At 42.5% G+C, this 25989-nt stretch overlaps 1 protein-coding gene across 3 annotated transcripts in view; it reads left to right on the forward strand.

Annotated features, from left to right (window-relative positions):
- The window catches only part of LOC144828554 (methylmalonyl-CoA mutase, mitochondrial-like), a 268618-nt gene that overhangs the window by 191169 nt on the left and 51460 nt on the right, over window positions 1-25989 (forward strand). For all 3 annotated transcript variants that reach the window (XM_078686829.1, XM_078686831.1, XM_078686830.1), the window contains exon 10: window positions 7373-7504. In XM_078686829.1, coding sequence (XP_078542955.1) covers window positions 7373-7504 — 132 coding nt within the window. The remainder of the gene's footprint in view (window positions 1-7372; window positions 7505-25989) is intronic.

Genomic DNA, 25989 nt, shown 5'->3' on the forward strand with positions numbered 1-25989 from the left:
TGTGAGGGCTGTGTGGGCTGTGAGGGCTGTGAGGGCTGTGAGGGCTGTGAGAGCTGTGAGAGCTGTGAGAGCTGTGTGGGCTGTGAGAGCTGTGTGGGCTGTGAGAGCTGTGAGAGCTGTGTGGGCTGTGAGAGCTGTGTGGGCTGTGAGCGCTGTGAGGGCTGTGAGGGCTGTGAGGGCTGTGAACTGTTGGCAATGTAAATAACAATGCCATTTATTTATAAGTAAAAAAAAAATAAGAAATGTCATGAGCAATGCCAATAGCTCTAACTTTTCCAAAGGCGAAACCATTGCATTGTAAATGCTTGTTTCACATTGGGAGAAAGACAATACAGTCTAACCAATTTGGAAGGATTACAGATTCTGATTTTTCCTTAGAAAAGTCAGAACAAGGCAGAACCTCTACTGAAAGTGGGGAAGGTGCAATGTTTTAGTAGGTTGTTCGATATGATGGATTTGAGGAGTGTGGGTATCCATACGTTTTTTACAGTGGAGATTGAAATCTCCCAATAAAATGTCATCACAAGTGAAGCTGAGTTGATCAGTGAAGTAATATGTGAAACCATCAGTGGAATACTTTGCTGACAGGTGGGTCATATAAGATCTCCAGATTCAGTGTTAGGATCTTGTATTTGTAATCACCTCAGGGAAGCAACGGAATGGGGAAGAGTTTGCATTCAAGGGCTTCCTTATGGTAGTAAAAGTTCATTTTGGTAAATTAATTCCATAAAACGTATTTATGGATAAAGGCACCCCCTGTCGAATTTTCCTACTAATCTATGTGGGTGGAAGATCTTGTATTCTAGGGTTTAAATAGTGGTTTGGAGGGTGCACACATCAAGGTGTCCTTAACTGCAGCAATAGCAAGGTCATGGGTTTGGACAAAGGTATTAGTAGTAGTTAGCTCAGTGTTTACAGACCCACACTTCAGAAGGTGAGATGTTATGTGTAGAGGAAGGGTCACTGGGTGAGAGAAGATGATGCCTGCAACTCTGCATGACCAGGTCAACAATTGATTGTATTAAGGACTTTTATCTTTGAAAATTGTGGTAATTAGATGTGTTGTGAGAGCTGTGATAATAAGTATTTGGGTCTGTGGGGGCATGGGCTGTTAGGTGCAGTGTGCATGGAGGAATGCTCTGAAGCATTGCGGTTCTAGTGTGTTGGGGTTTACAGAGCTAGCTGTGGTGAGTGAGGTACAACGGGCAGAAGGACTAGGAGAGCTGTCCCTGAAACGGGATCCTGGTGGGAGAGAGAAATTGAAAGTGTGGTTTGCGGACTTTTTATCATCTTATACACGTGATCCAGCTTCAGTTTGATGTCAGGCAGTTCATTTCGGATACAAAACAAGAGATTTGTTCTGTTCTGTAGTAAACATATGTAATAAAGTATAAGGCAAGTAATCACACGTGTCATGCCAATGGGTGGAGAACTAATTTGTGTGATTTTATTTTGGTGTAGGTGGTCTGCATCAAGAAGTTGGCTGACAGAGGGAAATAGTTAGTGGGAGACCAATAGGCAAAAAGGGGCCCCCTGGGAAAACGAATAAAGGCAGACTAGCGGGGGAAACAAGAGCTAATTCGAAAAAACAGAACAATCTGCCCCTTATAATATATATCAAGGCTCCAATAGAGTCCTACAATTACATTTGCAGTAGTGAGCTTACTGAGACCAGAAGCGAGACAAACTTATTCAGAGCCAACTCATTATAGAAAAATATTCATTTTTTATTTCATTTCTTTTGTATAAATATATATTCTTCCACAACAACAGAGCAAGATAGACAGAACATAACAATGATAATACACTCGGAATTATTCAGAAAACATCCCACACATCCCTTCAAGCAATATACATACTTCACACAAGCTCATACATTCCTCAAACATTCAAAACCATAATGGATTCACACATACTCATACATTCTTCAATCATCCCATACAATTCATGCTTCAGTTGCCAGATGTTGCACATATATTGTGTTCTGGAGCGTCTCTCAACAGGGGGTAGGAGACTAGATGACCATGTAACAGGACAGACTCAGTTTCGGTGCTAGGCCAGGTCTAAGGCCACACCTTCGTCAGGGCACAGAGAAGAAGGGAAAAGGGACGGGAGACAGCGTACAATCTGCTTAACTGCAGATATTCACTTAGTTTTGAACGTTTTCAGGCAAGATTCAGTTTTCAGGGTTTCGCGCACCTATCAACCTTAGGGAGATACGCCAGTACTCAGAGGGTTGGAAATAGATAATCGCAACCTCAAGAGGCCAGGCTTGAGAGCGATTTCTGGAAGAAGAATGTGGATCCGCTCACAGGCGGAAACTGCGACAGTCCGGTCGAGAGTGATGTTCAGAAGCAAGAACCCAATTCTGGGAAATCAAGCGCTGGGGATATTTTTTTCGGCTGTTCGTCTTCACCGATGGGCCAAAGGGAGTAATTTTTAATCGGCTTCTTCAAGCTGGAGAGCCATCACTCAAATCTCCGAAACGCTCAGACGTGCGGCGTCACGTTCGAACAGGAAATCCCGAAGGTCTCAATGAGCTCACTACTGCAAATTTAATTGTAGGACTCTATTGGAGCCTTGATATATATAATAAGAGGCAGATTGCTCTGTTTTTTCGAATTAGCTAGGGTTACTGGGAGAGCCTAATACTTGATATTATTTTGATATGTGTCACACTATGTTACTCTCTAGGAGTAACTCTGTTTCGGGTTATGGTCTTGGCTACCTTTATGTTGGTATTATAACATTTTGTTGTTACATTCCCCAGGGGGTATATGGCTGATGATTGACAGAAGGGTAAAGGAGGGTGAGCATAGGGGTGTTGTGGGCAGAAGAAATGGTATGTATTGTGTCATTGTTAGCATCCCTAACTAATGTGAATCTTTTATGACCTTTGAGTTATCTAAGAATGAAGTGAATCTATCTGACCAATGGATTGTGACCGTCTCACTTTCATACACTGTATTGCCAGTACTTGTTATGTATCCTGTGCTAGTGGTTTTTCTCGTAAGGTTTGTTTTGGGTAATTTGTGATTGATTAGCAAGAGCTTTAGTCCAGTAGGATATGTCCCTAGTAAAGACAAGAATAGTCCGGTTTTCGTGGAGCCCAGTCTGAAGATAATAAATTGTGTGACTTTCCCTTACAGGTTAAACATTTTTATATGTAAATTGTAACCAGGCTTTTGTGTAATAACAGTATGGAGTAGAGGGCATCCTGTTTTTTTTCCTTTCTTGCTCCTTTTTTTAAATATATACCCACTTGTTCTCTGCCTTACCTCTTTCTGAGCCTTGATTGTCTTTAATCGGTGGGTGAGATGGCAGACATTTCAGACTCCACTCTTTCGATTAATTCCTTACTGGGCAGAATCTTAAGTGAATCAGTTACCGTTTCCATACACATTGGCAGCCACTGCATCAACCTTATTTTTACCATCACATATTTGATTTGTTGTACGTAGTCCTCTCCCCACACCGAGAGGGATAATTTGTTGGTGCCTTTTTTGATAATGGCGTCTCTGCCCCTTGGCAAGTCTGTTTAATTCTATAATTGCACCAACGGCAAATACCATTGCCCACATTTTTCTCTGAGGCATTTGAGGGAGCGATGTCAAACTGCAACCTCCCTCTTTCAAGTCCACTTTTGATCAGGACCTAGTAGAGGGAAATCATTGGTTTCACAAGCCCTCAACAGTGTTTTACGCACTTCCCATGTGCATCGCTCTGATTCCACTGTCCTGCCCTCTGGTATAATGTGGCCTTAAGAGACACCAAGCGAGGCTACAAAACACTCAAACGTATATCTCGAGAGCAGACTATTCTTCCATGAGGTTGTGATTCATTGCGGTCTGCATGGCTCATCTGTAAAAAAAAGTATGCTCACCACAAAATCAAAATATTCAGCAGTAAAAATAATTCATGCCTGCAATGGGGCTGCAAAAGTTTCAGCAATATACACACTTTGTCCTTTCCTGATTGTTCCGCCTGTAAGCTACTGCCTTTTTGAGATCTGCAACAATTTTTTGCTGAGAAAATTAATAATCCTTTACTGCTGCTTCACCTCCCAAGGAGATCTGGCTCTTGGCTTCTGAAAGTACTTGCCATCCAGCTGTCCTAAACATCACCATGAAGGCACCCACCATCCCTTGGCACAATCCAGGTGATGCTTCTAAACAATTGATTTCCACTCTTTGCGCTGATCATGAGGTTCGTATTTCAGGACTCTTGCTCTTTCTACAAAACTCCTATGTGTTCTAGTCACTCTTCCCTAACTCTCCTTACCAAGTTCCCCCCTCCATTCTCTGTCAATCTTTTAGAAACTATGTCTTCTGACTACTAGGGTTCTCCAATGGACCCTTGTCCACCATCATTTTGGCACTCTAAACCTCTTCTGCTTATTAAGGCACTGCTGGTCTTGACCAACAAATCCATCTCTTCTGCTTTAGTTCCAGTAGCCTGGAAACAGGCCTTAATTATTTCGCTCTTGATAATTCTTCAGGTGATTAAGCAGTCCTAAGCAACTTTTGACCAATCTCTTTGTTACCTTTTCAAACTCTTCAAAAAGCCATTATTGAAGACATTTCTTTCTTTGTGGAATGAATTAACATTTTCTTAGTGCTGTGGGATGGTCAAACCCCAGATTGCACAGAGACTGCTCTTGTAACTGTGTTGGATCTTTATGATCACAGAACTGTTGGCCTACCAAGGTAAATCATCAGTGTTGGTCCTATTAGGCTCATTGGCTGCATTAGATAGGTCCTTCATTTTATTCTACTAGAGCAGCTCAAAATTGAGGGGATCCAAGGCGGTGTTCTAGCCTGGATCAAGTCTTATCTCTCTCATAAGGCTTAGGACGTTTACTTAGTACCTTTCCAATTTGAGTTCATATCTCTTACTTAAGGTGTCCAACAGTTGTATGTTAGTCCTCTGGCCCATCCTGTTTATTCTTTCAGGCTTACGTTCATGTGTTATGCCAACAACATGTATATTTTTATTTGACAATGAGCTTTCTAAAACTTTCAAAACTGCTTGCTTAGCATAGTAGATTAGATGATTTCCAGATCCCTTAACCTGAATCCTGATAATACGAAAGTTTTAGTCATTGTGAGCTGTTATCTCCTCCGACCTACCTCACTTCTCTGGACTAAATACCTGGGATCAGTTCTAACTCCAGTCTCTAAGGTCAAGAATCTAGGCTTTCTCTTTGATCAGGACCTCTTTTTTAACAATTCCCAATAATAAGCTATGTTGATCTTGCTTCCTGCTCCTCAAGGTGCAGCAGAAAATACTTCTCTACTTACCAGACTTCTCTTGTTGTTCACTAGTCCGTGTACTATATTGAGTCACCTTGACTACTGTAACTGTTTCTTGGCACTTCTTTGTCGATCATAACACGCCTTTAACTAATTCAAAATGCAGCAGGTTACCTTGCCTTTACCCTTCTCTTTCAATACTCCTCTTCTGAATTTCTGAAATCTTTCCACTGGCTACCGATAATTATCAGGATTACCTTAAAATCACTTTACGTTGTGTTTTGTGCCTACCGCAATGTGTTCCCATTTATCTGTAGCCGAATATTTGTCTCTACCCCGTGACCCATGCCCTTTGCATAACAGCGTGCTCAATAAATACTTCACAAATTCACCGCACCTGTTATACTGAATGCTATTTCAGTACAAGATGGAGGGCCACAAACTAAAGGAGCAAACATATCAATGGCGCTACTTCCTTTAATACCCGAAGACAGATGACATCATTAATCCCAGGACAGAGGTGCCTCCTCACACGATGAGTAGTTGCTCTTTAATATCCCGCTGTATCTGACACTTCTCTGTGCTTATAATTTATATCCAAATGTTCTACAACAGCTGTGCCATCATTTTCTTCTGATTAATTCCCCTGACATGAACAGAACTCCCCTCTGCTATCAGTAATCAAGTTTAGATGAATATGTATTATGTGAACGTGTAGTAAGTCTGCGTTGGTGGTTCAAGAAATCTACCAGTATTCAGGATAGGGGTTTATGCCACTGTCAAGAAAATCCTTAACATAAGAGCTACATCTTTGACGAAGTCACTTGGGGAATGGCCAGAGTTAAAATAGTATAGTTTGGCACCAAGAAGTCCCTGCTTACTCTTGTTAGAGTTAGTGGATTAGAAATTCAGGCACAGCATGACTGGGTAAAAAACACGCTGTATGTGAAATAGCCGTACAATCAGAGCTGTCACTAAGAAGAACAGGTCTTGTTGTTTTACAGGTAATTACCTTGGTGTGGTTAGCACCATCTGGTGCAGATATACAATTGCAACATTTTCATAGCGTTTTCCCTCTTGATTTTTATAACATCGGGCCACCGACTTATTGTTATCCCTTGGGGGAGAAGAGTTGGGTCTTTTCATTTGCATTTGGGAACTTTGGATTTACTTTAATTACTATGCGGCCATTCAGTGGAGCTGAACAGCCAGAGAGAGAAAGTCAGTGTATCACGTTTTGGGGTTACATGGCTGCTTTTGCCCCAGTTCCTTGGTAGTCATGGATGAAAGAGGGAAATTGAGCTTTGCTCATTTGATAGAGTTCACACAAACTTAATACCCTAAAAATATTAATGACTCTCACCAGACCTGTAACAGTCTCACCTCCCTGGTCCAAAGCCATTCAACGTGCCCAAATTAACCGGGGTACCAGAGACTGGATAGTCAGGCTTTCAGTTCACTGCTTACAGTCTTGTAAAGAGGAAGTGATCAGTTAAGAACTCATCTAGTGTCAGAGCTTTGCAAGGTGACAAATTAGTGAGTGCACCGTCAACAGGGTCTCCTGAGTTGGGCAGAAAAGTTTGTTTGGTGCATCTGGATATGGGGTATCAGTGTGTGGAATTTTCAAAGGTCTGGCTCCCTAGTGAGATGCATTCACTAGGGTCCTGCTCCTGGAAAAGAGGGATGAGTAAACCCATATAATGAATTAGAAGGCAAGGACAAGTTATAAGAAGCTAGAAGCCATGAAAGATGCCCACCTTAATGAGCACAACAAATTCAGCAGGCGGTTCGAGGGCGTAGTACACAAGTGGATTCTGGAGAAATATCAGATCTTTGCTAAAATATATTCTTGAAAAGGGATGACTTCTTCTTTCAGTAGTTGTAGGCGACAGTAATCTTACGCAATGGAAAAGGAATGACTGCATTTTATTGTATAACAAGCAAAGTATTAATGTATGACTTTTTTAAAGTACTATTTTGTATTGGGAAGCCTCAATGTAGGTGGTTTATTCCGCATTACGTTATTGGAAACAGTTAATTACATTGAACATTGTTTAGTTTGGTTGGTTCTGATCATCAGTTGCCTCATTAAAGTGTAATCCAAATGTTATACATTTTAGATGTACTGTTGGAGAAATAACTGATGCAATGAAAAAGGTGTTTGGTGAGCACAAAGCGACTGATCGAATGGTCAGTGGTGCATACCGACAGGAATTTGGAGAAAGCAGTGAAATTGCATGCACTCTTGATAGGTAAGAAGCTATGATTTTTGCGGTTTTGCAGTGCCACTATTTAACAGGAGTTTACATTATACACATGCGTTTCCATATTTGTAGATTTAAGAAATACATTTTGCAGTGGTCGGTTCACTTTGAGTCATGAAAATCATCATCTCAGCATTTATGCTTAAATCAGTCTGTATCTATATTATAATATATTATAATTTGTTTTCTTTTTCTAACTACAGATCCTCTAAATATACCAAATATTATTGAGGACAACATGTATTAAACATGACATCTAAAAAAAAAACAGGGATCTGTAATACATGTAACCCATTTCAACATTTATTGGTGATTTTCTCATCCAGTTGAACTCTGTTCATACACACTGAATATCGCTGTTGATTATGATTTTGGAAACACTTAGTTTACATCTTTTTCAGCAATGTGTATTTTAAGTAATTTAATATATAACATTATGCTGTTTCAATCCTGAAATCACATGATGTTTATTGTTACCAATCTCAATTTACTCATTTCTACAACCATGGAAATACTATGTGCTAAATGGGGTGGGTAATAGACCCCTTGATTTGAACCTGCAGCTTTCAGCGTGCACACCTATTTTATGCAGTGGATGAATTGTTCCACGGACCTAGCCTTTTCACCTTACATATTTTAATCTAGTTTATTAATAGTCAATATTATTTTTTACCTGACCCTGAATAGAATAAATACATTTGAACCATCAGCCAACCCCCTTAATGTTTCCCTGTCATTAGAACAATACATTATATGGAATCATTTGACACCCACTTTAAGGCAGCAGTTTACTAGAGAATCCCTCAATGTAGCACAGTCGTTTCAAGTCAATTTGGTTTTCATCTCTATCGACTGAAGATCCTTTTTGGTTTATGCCCATTCACCTCTCCATTCGTCTTTTCTCTTCTTCAAAGACCATATCATTTAAACTGGTACTCTACCATTCTCCCTGTGACTGATCAAAGAAACAGTGACTTTGCAGAGTGAAATATAAATATAATTAAAAAAAATATTTTTGGAGGAGATATACATTCATTTGGCAGCTTGTATAGTTCAAATGGATAACCCTTCCCAAAGGTAAATATTTCCCTAGGAGCCAGACTTGATCCAGTAATTAGCAGCACAAATCACTAGCGTCTGGTATTTGTGTGAGACTTGGTCAGAGCTCTGCAAGTCTCCTTGGTGTCCAATATATGGCATCACAGGCCCTATTGGTGGCACTACTTTCTGTTTCTTCACCATACTGAAGCAACAGTTGAAGCACATGAGAATGGTTACGGTTTTGACTTGTTTAAGACTACATTGCCTCCAAAATCCTCTGGCTTGAGGCCCTTCACAAAATATTGTCATTTGTAATTTTTCACACTTGTATTCTAAGTATTTCTGGTGCTTATGAAATGCTTATGATGCAACCATGTTTGTCCTGTGCTCTGTTATATCCCAAAGTAAAACAGAGAGATAGAAGGGAAATTACCCATGAGTCATAACTTTAGCTTTGGAGGTGTGGTCACAATCATTACCTTATTCTAGAGTGTTCATCTTCTGAGATAAGGATTCACAAGAAAATTAATAAGCAGATGTTTCCTTTTCCTTGTCATGTAATGATCACAAATAGAAAAGGAGAAGGGCTTATAGGGAGAACACCCATTCTTTCTTTAAGGTTACTTCACTTTTTGGAAAAGTAGCGGCAAAGCCTTTGGACAGATATAGAGTTACTGTTTACAAAAGTAAGCCAACTATACAAATGTACATAATAAAACAACTAACACATCATTACCCCACTGATTAATCGTTATGGAAACTCGTTGTACAATAACAATTCCGTTTGTGATCTAAAATGCTTTTGCACTCTCCAATACCTTATTAATCTTTTACACTACCTTCATGAGAAAGACGTTGTTAAACCACCTCAGGAGACACTGGAGGGGTAGCTATGACAATAGAGCCCTTGCGATGAAAATTAATCTTCTCTGACATACTTATCGAAAAAGCTTTGGGATGTAAAGAAAAGTAATCCTGAAAAGCAGTTGATGTGGATGCATGATGCTGTCAAACATAAAGATTCCACAAAATGTTGGTTCATTGTAAATTCACATCTTGATACAAAGAAAATATCACCCGCCTAAGACATTGCCCCCTGTTTGGATAGACTATATTTCAAAGCTATTTTGCGACAGCAGAGCCTCAACGTATAAGAGCTTTCTTGTTTCAAGTGATGTAAAATGGAGAGGTGAAGGTTGATGTTTCTTCGCTGTTGGATATGCAAATAACTATTAAGTCATTAAAAAGCAATGGGGCTCCACTTCCGAATAGCATACTGGCTTCCTTCATCAAATCTGTGATGGACCACTGCTTGACAGTTTTAAGCCCACTCTACAATGCTTTCCGTATTAATGATATTATTCCGTATTCCTGAAGAGGCTCATTTCTGGTATATATTCACCAAAAAGGATCAAGTAGATCACTTCAGATCTTTCATCTAATTACATTATTGGATGTCGTAGGCAAAGGTTACTCACAGCTTTAAAAAGAAGATTTGATCAAGTGGGCTGCTGAGCAAAAATGAATCCCTTTTTTTCAAACAGGATATGTTAACGGCTGTAACATTGTGGATAGCTTACTTTCACCGTCAATGCTTGTTAAGAATACCCTGACAAATAAAGAGAGCTTGCTTTATGCTGCTCTTATTGATTTCGCTACAGCCTTTGACAATGTCCATAGCGGTAAGCTTTAGGTAAATATTAATGAATGGGGCACTTCGCAAACCTTACTGAAGTTAATCATTGGTCTCTACTCCAACATGTGGGTAAAGATCAAACTTGCGTCCAAATGGGTCACCTCGGGAAAAACGTTTATGAACAAGGGACTGTATGAAGGAATACTGCTTCCTGTCCCTGCTACTTTTTACATTGTGTCTGTAGGACCTGTCCAAATTCCCTCTCCCATAAAGAGCCTACCCACCCAAGTTAGCAGAGCTAGCAGATGTGAAGATTAATATCTTACAGTATTCTGATGACACTATTCTGCTTGATCTTACCGCAGTGGGTCTGAAAATGCAAGACATTGCATGAGTAATGATATTAAAATTATTACATCTAAGGCAAAGATCAGTGCTTTTGGAAGGAAACAAATAAGAAAGGGCATTGGGTGATTGTAAATTAATCCATTGAGAAAGTGCCTTGCTATAAATATCTAGGGGTGTGGTTTGAAGAGAGGTGGTGCGCAAAGCGCACAAAACATCAATTAGTTATGTGCCCAGCTTTTTAAGCACAACATTCTGTCATCTTTTAAATAATGTTTCATGCTCTGACACAATTCAATTGTATAAAGTGATAGAAGAGTGTCAATTAAATTCAACAATTCTTTATGGCATGATTGCACTTAAAGATAACCTTGGTGACTGGCTTCAGACAATACATTTTAAGAGTTACCACCAGGCATTCAGGCTCCCTCCCACGCCCGCCCAAGCACAATTAAGATTAGAGTTTAACTTGACAAGAAGCCAAATGTATCTTTTATTGCTGTAAGTTAAAAAGAGCGGACACGGATACTCTGAAGGTTTACCTCTGGACAATGATGAATAAAAGTTCCAGTTGGCTATGTTATTCAGATGGGGCCATTAATAAAACTAAAAGCTAGGGACCTCTGTTTGAAGGAGTTGCCAGCTAATTTATTTTCCAAGCTAGTAAATTAACAGTACAAAAGGGGGTGGTGATGGACGGAGCATCTGAACCAATCAAACACTCACACCCAGTCAAAAGATCTGGGTGTGATCCATCACCGTTCTTTAGCCCACTCTGCCACCCCAGTTCAGACATGGCTATATGAAAATCAGTCTGACCCTGTGCCTCATGGGAACAGTCCAGACCGAACTGCCAAGCCATGCCTTCCCTGGACCGGAAACAAGCCTCCGAGAACCGGTTTTTGGCATTCCAGCCGTCTTCAGCCCGGCTTGCTTGAATCCAGTGGCAAAGTGAGCAAGGGACTCACGTCTGAGCATACCCTGCCACACTTATGGCGGCCAAAGCGGTACAAAAGGGGGTGGTGATGGACGGAGCATCTGAACCAATCAAACACTCACACCCAGTCAAAAGATCTGGGTTTGATCCATCACCGTTCTTTAGCCCACTCTGCCACCCCAGTTCAGACATGGCTATATGCAAATCAGTCTGACCCTGTGCCTCATGGGAACAGTCCAGCCCGAACTGCCAAGCCATCCCTTCCCTGGACCGGAAACAAACCTCCGAGGACCGCTTTCTGGCATTCCAGCCGTCTTCAGCCCGGCTTGCTTGAATCCAGTGGCAAAGTGAGCAAGGGACTCATGTCTGAGCATACCCTGCCACACTTATGGCGGCCAAAGCGGTACAAAAGGGGGTGGTGATGGACGGAGCATCTGAACCAATCAAACACTCACACCCAGTCAAAAGATCTGGGTTTGATCCATCACCGTTCTTTAGCCCACTCTGCCACCCCAGTTCAGACATGGCTATATGCAAATCAGTCTGACCCTGTGCCTCATGGGAACGGTCCAGCCCGAACTGCCAAGCCATGCCTTCCCTGGACCGGAAACAAGCTTCCGAGGACCGGTTTCTGGCATTCCAGCCGTCTTCAGCCCGGCTTGCTTGAATCCAGTGGTAAAGTGAGCAAGGGACTCACGTCTGAGCATACCCTGCCACACTTATGGCGGCCAAAGCGGTACAAAAGGGGGTGGTGATGGACGGAGCATCTGAACCAATCAAACACTCACACCCAGTCAAAAGATCTGGGTTTGATCCATCACCGTTCTTTAGCATGGCTTGGCAGTTCGGGCTGGACTGTTCCCATGAGGCACAGGGTCAGACTGATTTGCATATGGCCATATCTGAACTGGGGTGGCAGACTGATTTGCATATGGCCATGTCTGAACTGGGGTGGCAGAGTGGGCTAAAGAACGGTGATGGATTAAACCCAGAACTGTTGACTGGGTGTGAGTTTGATTGGTTCAGATGCTCCGTCCATCACCACCCCCTTTTGTACGACTTTGTTCGCCTTAAGTTGGCAGGGTATGCTCAGACGTGAGTCCCTTGCTCACTTTGCCACTGGATTCAAGCAAGCCGGGCTGAAGACGGCTGAAATGCCAGAAACCGGTCCTCGGAAGCTTGTTTCGGGTCCAGGGAAGGCATGGCTTGGCAGTTCGGGCTGGACTGTTCCCATGAGGCACAGGGTCAGACTGATTTGCATATGGCCATGTCTGAACTGGGGTGGCAGAGTGGGCTAAAGAACGGTGATGGATTAAAGCCAGATCTGTTGACTGGGTATGAGTGTTTGATTGGTTCAGATGCTCCGTCCATCACCACCCCCTTTTGTATGACTTTTTCGCCATAAGTTGGCAGGGTATGCTCAGACGTGAGTCCCTTGCTCACTTTGCCACTGGATTCAAGCAAGCCGGGCTGAAGACGGCTGAAATGCCAGAAACCGGTCCTCGGAAGCTTGTTTCCGGTCCAGGGAAGGCATGGCTTGGCAGTTCGGGCTGGACTGTTCCCATGAGGCACAGGGTCAGACTGATTTGCATATGGCCATGTCAGAACTGGGGTGGCAGAGTGGGCTAAAGAACGGTGATGGATTAAACCCAGATCTGTTGACTGGGTGTGAGTGTTTGATTGGTTCAGATGATCCGTCCATCACCACCCCCTTTTGTACGACTTAGTAAATTAACAGGCTAAACTCTTATCAATTAACCAAGCTATCAAAGACATGAGTAAAAAATCACATATTAAGTTGTTCCCTAGGCTATATGAACTCAGAAGTTCCCACACTACCTTAGGTAACACTGGCCACTGTTGTGGAAAATAGCACTAATGAGATACTGCATCGGGTTAATCCCCCTGAGAGCTTTTTGGTACGGTAGTCTTGGGCAAGGCTCAGACTGTTCATACTGTTTATGTGGAGCAAAGTCTGAGTCGCATCATCTGTACCTGCCCTCGCCTCCTTATACCTCAAAAATAATGGCTGAGACCAATGTTCAGATGCTTGTCTATAAGAACGTGTCAGATAGCACTTGAAACCTGTCTCAGGGATGAATCTGGCCAGCTGTCATCTCACTTTCTCAAATTCATGAAATTTTCTTTAAAGAACTGAATAAATGCTAATAGTATTTTCCCTAATTCGATTATTTTAATGAATTGTCTTTGACTGTATGAATGCACTTTCGGCCCTCTCTGTAACAGAATTATTTTTGGTGATGCTGTTTTTCTCACGATTGACTACATATGTAATGCCATGATTGCTGTTTCTGCATTCAGTTCTATTTAGATGAGATCATTAATTTTACTTGTGATGGTCTCTTTTAAGGAATCTTATGTATTTGACAATATGACTGTACTTTTGGCTTTTTTGTTACATAACCACTTTAGCCCATGAAGACTCACAATGTTAGCAATTAGTCGTTTGGAAATTATTTTATAAACAACTGCACTTTTGGTCCTTTATTTGACTGTATGACTACACTTTCAGTCCCTTCGATGATATAATGATCTTTGCTAATACCTATTTTATTAAGATCAACTATGTATGTAATCCCATGATTTAATTTTTTTACGTCCAGTCTTATTTAGATATTTATAATTAATTTTATCTGTGATTGTCTCTTTTAATGAAATGTATGTATTTGCTGGACAATTGTACTTTTGATCTTTTTGCTGTACATCCATTTTTAGCCCATGAAGATTCAGAATGTTAGCAATCAGTTTTATATAAATGAATTGTATGTATTTGATGGCACAATTTCACTTTTCGACTTTTTGATGGGATTATTGTACATTTTAGCATTTTGCTATAACTATTGCAGCCTAGGAAGACTCAGAATGTTAGCAGTGAATTTTTTGTTAAGGAGTCTAATGCATTTGACTGTATGATAGCACCTTAACTCTTTTGCAACATATTTATTTCTTCTTGTATTTTATTTGTTGATCCATACTGTTCATATATATTCTTGCTATTATTTGAATTAATCTTTGCATTCTTTGGCCAGTTTTCTACCTTGCGGTCAGTCATTGGTCCAGATAGAGGCATTCAAGTAAGCCATTTGATCATCACTGGTAAATCCTCAGCTGCATTATCTGGAGTAGATATAGTCCAAGCAGTGCCTTGGGCACTGACCACCTTAGGAGAGTGCTGGGAGCTTTTCTTCAAGATATACCTGGCCCCATTGTTACTACAGTGCCAGCTCCGAAGATATTAACTTATACGTAAAAGAATATCTATGAGCAGTTCACTCAATCAATTGCAGCGGATAAAACATTTTTAAATGATACTACTGAACATGCTTTGGGGTTTAATTTTGCGTTGACTTCACCCACGCAAGTCACTGAACTAATAACTATGATTAAGTCTGGCTCCCCAGAAGATCCCTGCCCTCCTAAAATCCTACAATCTATCAATAATTTGGTTGGTCCCCATCTCTCTAAAATATTTAACCAGATGATAGATCAGGGATCTTTTCCCACTATATGGAAGAAGGCCTGTATCCTACCTCTCTTAAACAAGCATTTGCAATGCAATAGGTCTCGCATTATGAAAGTTTGAGCTATTGGTCTTGTAAATGACAATTTTTTTATTTATGTGTTGGTTTTGAAAATAGCTAAATTAATAGCTTTGTCATTTACAATGCCAATAGTTATAACTTTCCCAAATGTGACACCTATAGCATTTGTAATGCAACATGTTTTGTATTTACGTGACTTAGATGTATTGATATTACAAATAACAGCGGCTTTTAATTGTTTTAAATAATTAATACGTAAATAAAAGTGATTGTAATTTATAATGGCAATAGCTTAAACTTTTGTAAATAACTTTTGTGAAGATTATGTTCAGTTTATTTTATTGTGATGAAAATCCAAGAACAGAAGTGAAATATTAACATCTTTTTGTGACATTTGTAATAAAGCTTGAAACATTGAGAGAACATATTTGAACCAGTTGTTGTTGAATGGTTGCACAGATAGATGCTGTGATGGCGCGGAGTGATGTTGTGGTGGCGCTGAGTGATGCTGTGGTGGTGCTGAGTAATGCTGTGGTGGGGCTGAGTGATGCTGTGGTGGTGCTGAGTGATGCTGTGGTGGTGCTGAGTGATGCTGTGGTGGTGCTGAGTGATGCTGTGGTGGTGCTGAGTGATGCTGGGGTTGCGCGGAGTGATGCTGTGGTGGTGCTGAGTGATGCTGGGGTTGCGCGGAGTGATGCTGTGGTGGTGCTGAGTGATGCTGTGGTGGTGCTGAGTGATGCGGTGGTGGTGCTGAGTGATGCTGTGGTGGTGCTGAGTGATGCTGTGTTGGTGCTGAGTGATGCTGTGTTGGTGCTGAGTGGTGCTGTGGTGGTGCTGAGTGATAATGTGGTGGTGCTGAGTGGTGTTGTGGTGGTGCCGAGTGATGCTGTGGTGGTGCTGAGTGATGCTGTGGTGGCGCTGAGTGATGCTGTGGTGGCGCTGAGTGATGCTGTGGTGGCGCTGAGTGATGCTGTGGTGGCGCTGGGGTGGCGCTGAGTGATGCTGGGGTGGCGCTGAGTGATGCTGGGGTGGCGCTGAGTGGTGCTGGGGTGGCGCTGAGTGGTGCTGGGGTGGCGCTGAGTGATGCTGTGGTGGTGCTGAGTGGTGCTGTGGTGGTGCTGCTGAGTGATGCTGTGGTGCTGCTGCTGAGTGATGCTGTGGTGGTGCTGTGGTGGTGCTGAGTGGTGCTGTGGTGGTGCTGAGTGGTGCTGTGGTGATGCTGAGTGATGCTCTGGTGGTGCTGTGAGAGTGCGAGAGAGAGAGTGTGTGTGTGTGAGAGAGTGTGTGTGTGTGTGTGTGTGTGTGTGTGTGTGAGTGTGTGTGTGTTAGTTTGACAAACTCAAAATTAACTCTTCTGAGTTTTCTTTGGAATCGGGGATTTACTATGATAGCACTGTCCAAATGCTTCAGGTCCACATATGACGGAGGAATTTCAGCTTCAGACATGGAATCCTATTGCAGAGCGTCCTACCTAGTCATTATCAATGAATGGTCTACGGCACACTGGGGTATTCGGCATTTGCTGCAAAGAAATGGGGGTTGTGGTGAGACTCGATTACACATTTGGGACACGGGGGCCAACTACTCCCCTCACGTCCCCAGCAACTTTGAGTAATGTTAAAACTCTGGAGGAGTATAATAAAGATGCCATAGTGGAAGGGCTGCTTAACTAAAGGGACACCTCTGGAAGGGAACGATATGGGTAAAAGTGGAAGTTTCACAAATGGAATCTTATAGGTATCTCAGCATTGTGAAACGTGTTAAAAGGCATAATAGTGAAACCATATCAAGATCTCCAAAGATGAATATAATTTACATCACAGACAATTTATTTGCTTCTTCCAAAGGAGGCATGTGCTTCTGCTTTGTATAGCAGCCCTGAAACATCTCCCCGACTTTAACATGAGGCTAAATAATATATATTAGCAAAGCACCCACTTTGTCGTCAAGAGGAGGGACCTGAAGGTGACTTAGAACAAAAATAGAACTGTATGCTTAGAAAATTCCGAATGGAGATTATTATTCAAAGATAGAGAGGAGGGGGAGGCATTTGGTGCATTTTACAAATAATTATTCGAGGAAAGAGCAGAAACTCGTGGAAATCAAGAAGTTGCACTAGGATGTGTTGACTTCTCTAAAAATAAAAAATGGCACAAAGCAATGTGCTTTCTGAGTTGATGATTAACGCCCTGTGGAGTGTTGGACCCCTCTCTTCTTTTAGAGCTGACTGAGTGGATGACCGACACAAAAGTGAGGGTTGCCATAAAAGAAAAAATATCAAATTCCCCTGACAGGTTTACAAATGATTTCTTTTAGACATTCTTGAAAAACACCAACCTTGACACATTTCTACTGAGCCTGAGAAATTATGTGTGGTGTGGACAATGTAGTCATGCTGAAACTGGAAAAGAACAAATGCATGTCACACAAACCCATAGTACTGCTTTCGCAAATGATGAATATACTAGCAAAACACTTCGCATTAATTCTACCAGACAATATCGTTAAAGACCAGTACAGTTTAAAAAAAGATTAAACATTTACAATACTGATAGCTCACGTAGTCCTAAAGGGAAAAGAGAGGCTCCCAATGACCCTGATAGCACTGGACACTGAAAAAGCATTCAATAGATTGAGCTGGACTTTTTTGAAGAGGGTTCTCTTAGAATTCAGCATCAGGAAAACACAGATCAAAATGGTCAGAGTCCCATACATTAAACCTAGAGAGAGTATTCTGGTTAATGGAGAATTCTGAGATATGCAGAGGAGCCCATCAGAGATGTGCCATGTCCCCGAATATTTTTTGCAGTCAAGATCAGACAATCCAATCTCCAAAACCAAAGATCTGGTATTTGGGAGCAACAAGCATACACTATTGTCTTTTGCAGATGAAACATTACTGTCTGTACCTGTCCCGAGGAGGCTGGGTCCACGATTGCTGTATATACTCAACAGATCTGGAAGGGCATCAGGATGATAAATAGATGAGAGAAAAGGAGGTTAATAAGACAATTCTCCTGGGAAGAGCAACTAACAATGATGACTCAGTTTAGACTTCCTAACTAGTCATAGAAATATCTGGGATTTAGGATCAGTTAAACATTTATGCCAATTTCTAGGCAAACGTCAAGATGTTTGAGAGACCCGACTGTGAAGCTTTTGCAGTGGATGCCTTGATATCAGAGGTGTAGGACATCTTCATTTTCTGTATGGGCAGCTCAGATTTTTCACCTTTTGTTAGACTCTATATTTTTGCTGGCTTTAGAGCTCTGTGTTTATTACTGCTGCTAACCAGTAGTAAAGTGTCCGTGCTCCCTGTGGAGATGTTAATATTGATGGTCTCCTAGGTGACTGGGGGATTCTATATGACATCTATTGTAATGTAGGGTGGAGCAGTTGCTGGTAGGAGGAATTGCAGAGAAGGGAGAAGGAGACTTGCTGTGCATTGCTGGAGTAGTTGAATAAATGGTTATCAAGAAACCCTGGAGTGGGACTTTTTACATGTCGAGGAGGATGGGATCCTGTGCAGGGGACAGGTAGAGGACATATCCACTCCTGGAAAAGTCTGCAAGAAACATATGACGAATACTTCAGATAAGTACAGAAGTTGATGGGAGCACTAGGAAGGAGACGCTGTTATAATCCACTTTCTACTTTTTATGTGGTGGGCAATTGGATGTGGAAGTGGAGACTGGTAAGGAGTTTCATGATCTTTTATTGGATTGTCAAGGAAAGGGCATGTAAAGCTGAAGATTTTGCATTCATACTTTAACTGCAGGTGGATTTAATTTACAAATTTAACTGCTCCCGGCATTGCGCTTAAGGGTATTCACAGTGTTTAACGGTAAAAGTAGTCCTCTTTGCACATTTAATTTGGCATGAAATCCCGCCTCGCAAGGATCTACAAAGTGTTTAAGCTCAAAACCACGTATTCGGCGCTGCACACGATCGGTCAGTCCACAGGCATATTGAAAGTCTTAAAGTTAAAAAAGAAGCATTAGGCGCTGCTTAGAAATCGGCCGCTCGAGGATGCCCATAAGCACACAACAGAAGCGCGAGCAGGCCCGACTCGTGAAGCCGCTCAAGGTTCCCCCTTTGAGTGCCTCTTTTTCAACACTCGGGCGCGCAATTTTTATCAAGTGTGTGCTGTGTACTACGGAGTGTGTAAACAGATTTGGGAACCAGCTTATCAGTATGTCTGACGGGTGCAAATTCCTGAGGTCTTCTTTGTGAGGAGATTATCGAAAGGAAGACCAGGTTGGGGGGGAGGGGGGGGGGGGAGTGACAAACTGAGGGTAGACTAGAGAATCCATGGGACATTCGAAGAAAGTTGTTAAGCCTCAAATAAAAGAATAATGAGAGATAAAGCAAAGCTGGAATAGGAGCGACGGAAATCAAAGGCGTACAACACTGTAGTTGCAACGTACTAGAGTCACAAAAGTCTGATACATAATACTCTACTAACCAGGGGAGCCCAGGTGCAAAAAAGCGGCCGCGAAATGAAATGAAAAGCGGCAGAGAAACGCATTCCTTTGAAGTGTGAAAGGCGGGAGCGCAGCAGCCTTTGATGTGCGAGCGAGTGGGAGGGAACACCATATGGGGTGGGATTGAGAAGTGAGCTCAAGCGCGCGCTGGAGAAGCGTCGTGCTTGAGTAACTCATATGCATTGGGGACAATCCTTGCTGGTTTCAAGAGCAGTTTTGCCCACTATAATCTCGACATCTTCAATGCCAGAGGCATTAGCAGAGGTCGAGACCTAACAAAAAGCAACTTAGATGCAATGGACACTGCCAATTACCGACTGATTTCAAGAGTCCCCCTGCCAGCTAAAATAATGGAGAAGATCATGAATGCCGAACTGGCAACATTTATAGCGGATAACCAAGTTCTAGATCATAGCCAGTTTGGTTTTAGATCGAACCATAGCACTGAGTCGGCTCTGATTAAGACCACAGAGGAAATACGTATGTCATAGGATAGCGGAGGTTCAGCAGCCTTGGTGCTGCTGGACCTGTCCCCAGCATTTGACACAGTGTATCATTCTCTTTTAGTGCGCCGTCTAAAGGAGATTGGAATTGGAGGCAAAGCTCTTGCTTTGCTGACATCTTTCCTATCTAAGAGGACTCAATCAGTGCACTTGAGGAATTTTAGGTCGGCTCCATTCTCTCTTCCCTGTGGGATCCCACAGGGATCTTCATTAAGTCCTACGCTTTTTTATATTTACGTAGCAGAGTTAGCACCTTTTTATTAGAAGCTTCAATTTGATCCCTACGTCATATGCTGATGATACTCACCTGGTGATTTCCACAGTGGATAAGGACACGAATCATTCACTAAACCTCTATAATGGTATGCCGTCTCTTAGCCACTGGATGAGCACCCATTGCTTGAAGCTGAATTCGAGTAAGACGGAGGTGATAATGTTTGGAAATCTTTCCCCCCCCTGGTCTCCCGTCTGGTGGCCAGATAGTCTTGGACACTCCCCTACACGGGTGGACAAAGCAAAAAATCTTGGGGTCATTATAGATGGAAAGTTGAATTTTAAGACCCAAGTCTCTAAAGTAGTGTTGTCTTCTTTAATTAAGACGATTAGGAAAGTTTTGCCATTTATTCCTAAATCCTGTAGAAAATCACTGGTGACTGCTTTAATTTTGTCAAAACTTGACTATTGTAATAGTTTGTACATTAAGGTCCAGGCTGCCCGTCTCAGGAAGTTGCAGTCAGTACAAAATGCGGCGGCAAGACTGATCCTGGATATTCCAAAATTTCAATCGGCAAGAGCAGAAATAAGGAAACTCCACTGGCTGCCAGTCCACCAGCGGATAAAATTCAAGATTCTCTGCATTGGGCATTACATAGAGAAGGGCCAAGGTTGTTAGAGAACTTGTTTAGATGGTACTCCCCAAATAGAGCGCTGCGGTCAGCCGATGCTTACCTTATGCAGCCGGTCAGGATCCATAAGATGAACTGGGGTGGAAGGCGTCTAGAATGTAATACCATCAAAGAATGGAACTCCCTCCCGCTATACCTGAGAAAAATTACCCGTCTTTTGGAATTCAGGAAACAGCTTAAAACCTGGTTATTCCAGTAGTAGTATGGTTGAGTTCAGCACCATTTGGGTCCGTTAGCGCCAAGACGCCTGAGGGTATTCGTGCGCTGTACAAATTTTATTAACATAACATAACAGAAGATTGTACAAGTTACAACTCTGGTAATGCGACCATTGGCTTTGAAGCTGGTCAGCTAAGAAACTTTTATAACACCCTATACCACAAAACTTGGTGTTTAAGGTATCGACAGCTGAACTAAGGCACAATACTTTTCCATTTGCTTCTCTGAATTTTATTCCTAAAAGTTTGGACTTGGTAGAAGGAACATCTCTGCTTTGGGAAGCTTGGCTTTGAGGGCAGTCAATGCTACTTGTCCTCATGGCCAGGTAATAACACACATTGTTGGAGATGGTCCTTTCCTGGATCTAGTGAAAGCCGCGTGAATGCTGTCAAACGCATAAAGCTGACTGTAGATGCAGTGGCTTATCCATGTGTTCTGAAGTGGTGCTTATTAGGAGCATTTTGATATATTTGTTTCATGTCCAAGCGAAGCTTCTGGCTATGTATTTTGATGGGCAAAAATGTATTCACTGAGGTAGTGCAACATTTCCACTGATCGTGCTGTGAGTTTAACAGTGTCTGCTTCTCTGTTAACAGTACTGAACTGAGAATTCAGTGAATATAAGCATTAGTTTAGCAGTCCTGTTCAAAAGTCGCAGCCTCTACTACCTCATTTTACTTTACAAGATCTGGGTCTCCAATAGATAAAGGGAGCAGACTCTATCTTTGTCTTCCTCCTACAATGCAATAACCTCCAAGGCTGGTATAAAGCTTGCAAACTCTCCAGTTAGTGGGACGCTAACACTTTTTCGTAAGAAATAGAAGGAAATTGCCTGTGATCTGTGGGAGCCTCCAAATATAAAAAATGGTTATAATCCTTTTTAGGATGGAAACTGCCTTATTTCCCCTCTTCCCGTTTCTCCTTTTGCAAACATCTTGATGGCAGAGGTTCTGTTGTTTTACGGAAGGGGCTAAAGAGAAACTGGCAGTAGAAGAGAGGGGAAAAGGTTAGTAGTCCATATACTGCCTGATCTTGAAAAAAGGAAGATGTTTGATACCCATCCTCAACAAGTACCTTTAAAATTGAGAAATTCAAGCGGGTGGCATTGTAGCAGGTATTTCTTTATTGTATTGGCCACAGCAAATTTATTACAGTATAATACAATAGGAGATCTTGAAATATCAGACAAGAGAAAGCGCCATCCCAGTGGTTAAAATATTTTAAGCTGCCCTCATATTAAATCCCATCAAATGTGTCATCAGGGAATACATTATATTTAAATGTATCCTATTAATCAGTGTCTTCCATAGAAGCCGGAATTTACAATTGATCAGTTTTTCTTAGCTGAGCAATCACTATGTTAAAAATCGGTCTACCACAATGTTAAAGCCCCTTACCAAATTTTTAAACCAACTTTATGCAGTGTGTTAACCCTGCACTCTCCATGCTGTAGCCACTATTAGTCGTGCCATGGCTTAGCAGAAAAATATATACTAGAGATTATTAGGTGCAGGCTTGGGATCCAGGCCCATTATAATATGTAGGCTTGCCAGAACAGTTTGGACAGACGTAGCAAGTTTCAAGCATAGGCATTAAATTAAGTTGCAGGAGCCATCACAAGGACATACAGACCAGAGGCTGGAGTGTTTCAATGGAACGGTGAGGCACATACCAGTGGTGCAGGCTACTACCATGCCCATTGGCCCTGGGGTTCATGTGACATGCCAACCCTTACTGGTGCACAGGAGGCCCACCAGTGGATACTGAGGGTTAATGGCTTTCCCCTGCCCCATCAGCGAGGAGGCGAGGGCGTACCCCGAACAGACTACCAGACTGTCTGCAGCAGTGGCTCCTGCTGATTGGGAGGATCAAGACAAAGGCTGATCCCGACGCCACGTGGCACCTCTCACTGAAGGTGATCCATCTCATCGTGGTGGGCCGATGGCACAACACAGGCACCAGACCAGGACTGACGATGAGGATAGCACGGACCTGAGGTGTAGACCCCCTTGAGGCGCATACCTCTCCTGTTTTCCACTCCGGGCTTGCTGCAGTGACATCGACCTTGTACAATGTAAATACTTAGGCAACATATGTAGAACAATATATTACAATTGATATAATGAAGATAAAAGATAAAGGGAAGAAAGAACCAACAATGCTATGTTTCTTAGAAAAGTGCAAACATTATTTTATTGATAATCATTTGACAAAAAATTTAATGAAACAACTCAATTATACTGATCCATTCATGTCTACATTTATACAATCTCATACACTCTAAGCTCTATTAAAAACATTGATTTTAATGGCAAAATTGATCATAATCATTGATATTCGGTTGTAATCTCCGTAAACAAAAAATGTGTGGCACAATTTAAATTTGACAATGGTCTTCCACGCGCTTTTCGGCAAAGGGAGTGCCTAAGTCAGGAAAAGAGGGCCACAAAGCTTTTACAATGATATCCGATTTATATCCAGTGCACTTGAACGGAGTCTGCTGAAGGTGCAGCACAGTATTTAGTCTTTGGTATGACTGGGAGAACTAATATGATGCTGCTGTGGGGTCTAGACGTATACTTCAAGTCTGTCTGTGCAATATATTACTGACATTATATTTATTTCATACCTCCATGGCTAAAAGCTCACAATGTTGAGCTCAGTACGTGTCGACAATTATATTACATCTACCTTGTACTCTTCCTCTTGACTCGCACTGAAGCTGCACTCAGCATCTGGAGCTTTTCGGTGGTCTGCACTATGGCCCCTGTTTCTCCTTTGGCCTGGGCTTTGGCTGAGAATGTCTTCTGACCATCATTCCACCTCACCAGTAGCACACCATGTACGTGAGTAGCTGACAGGGGTCTCGTTGTTTGTCATGAGCCATCCTGTTGTTGCACCCATGACTCTCTGGGGCGAAGCTGGACATACTATGAATGGGCATCCCCCCCAGTTATCCATCCTATATATTCGCCCTTCCTTGCTGGCAAGAGCCTGCTTGTGCTGGCCCATGGATAGGTCGCTCGCAAGACTCCACACACACCCTACACCTTTGGCTTTTGCCTTGGCTACTGTTCAGATGGGTAAAGACATAAACTAAGCCCAGCCCTGACAGGGAAAAATTCACTGTACTGGAGACCCCACAGGATCCAGATCTTGGAGTCCCCCCTGGGTTCCATCTCCTAATTTCTATAGGCCATACGCAATTCTAAGGGCTCCTTGGAGGGAAAGATTGGGAAGGTCAGTGTGGACCTGTCCCTACTTTGCCATGACCTCAGGAATGCAGTTGACCGACTTTGTTAGGTGGAGGGACAAATCTCTAAGCCCGAAGTCTCAGTTTAATCCTTTCAAACCAAAGTCAGGGAATTGATGATGACATTCCACCTATTGGAGGCTCGTGATGGATATGCTAAAGGTCGATCCAGAAGATACAATATCCGGATAGTGGGTGTCCTGGAGGGCGCTTCCTAATTGAAGGTGCCTGTAACTGTTAATGGGGCAGCCACAACTTGGGGTCCGACTACGGCCTTTAATTGTATGTATTCTCAATTACGCCAACTCCAGTGTGATCTGAAGGGCCTCCTGCAGTCATGTGATTCTACCCCTGCCATTGTCTTCCCGGACAACACTCTTAATGTGCAGCATCTGCGCTGCTCCTTCCTGGAAGTGAAAAAGAAACTTCAGGCTCAAGGTCACATATAAGCAGAAAACGTTATTCTTTGAAACTCCTGAGCTTGCCTGGAATTGGGTGGAGGAGTGGCCAAACCTCGCCTGTCTCCGAGCGGCCTCACCGGGCCAGTCTAGATTGACTGGGTACGAGGGGACCTTGCCACTCCGTTGCCGGCACAACAGAAGATGCTATCAATCTGCTGACTCTGTGCATCTCAGCACCCACCCTTTATACACTTGTATTGAGGGCAACACATTATGCACTTAGTCAGCTGAAGCATAAACTGGTCCCTATACCTAACGAACCAGTACTGCATCAGATCTACTGGCTGCATTGGAGCACCACCATCTTTTCTCTTTTTCTTTTTCTCTGTCTTAAGTTTGTTGGCTGGCAATTGCAGCAACTTTATGATTTTGGTGGGATAGTAGGGATTTTTCTTTGTTTCATTGTTCTGGTGACAGATATTTCATGGGTGGGAGGAGGGTAGGGGCTCACAAATTAGGGTTTCAGGGGAGGGAAGTTTGGAAGGTTTCTTGGGGGGATGTTTGCAACTCCATGGTTAATGTTCTATTGTAGTTGACCCCCCTACAACACACAACACAGACACGCCACCTGCACACCGTTTGGATGAATCTACGATTTAATCAACCGTACTGAATCCTAATGTGGAACGTGAATGGGCTCAATTATAGGTTCAAACAAGGAGCAGTTCCTGGGTTGACAAGTTTATAGCCAGGTGTACCATGCAGGTTATACCGCGGTGCACGGGGTATCACTAAACTCATATGTAATCTATCCCTGGTAACGTCATCAGTCACTCGAGACCCGCTAGGTTTTTTCCTTAGTCTCACAGGCACCTTGGAGGGTCAACCATGGTCTATCAGTAGAATGTGTACATCTCCCCAGCAGCAATTGACTCCTCTCTGTCTCATCTGGTACCCACATTGCATCACTACCCTCTGGAACCTTTCTGCATAGAGGGGATCCCAATGCTGTAATCAACCCGACCTTAGACACACTTAACAGAAGCTTGATCACTAGAGTAGCTCCACTCTCAACATGGACCACCTCCTTCGGGCTCCATGATGTCTGGAGGAAATGGCACCAAAACACAAGACCGTTCACTTTCTTATCACACTCTCACTCCTCCTTCTCCTGCATAGACCACTT

This window comes from Lissotriton helveticus, chromosome 4_1 (genome assembly GCF_964261635.1).
Source record: "Lissotriton helveticus chromosome 4_1, aLisHel1.1, whole genome shotgun sequence".
Lineage (NCBI taxonomy): Eukaryota > Metazoa > Chordata > Amphibia > Caudata > Salamandridae > Lissotriton > Lissotriton helveticus.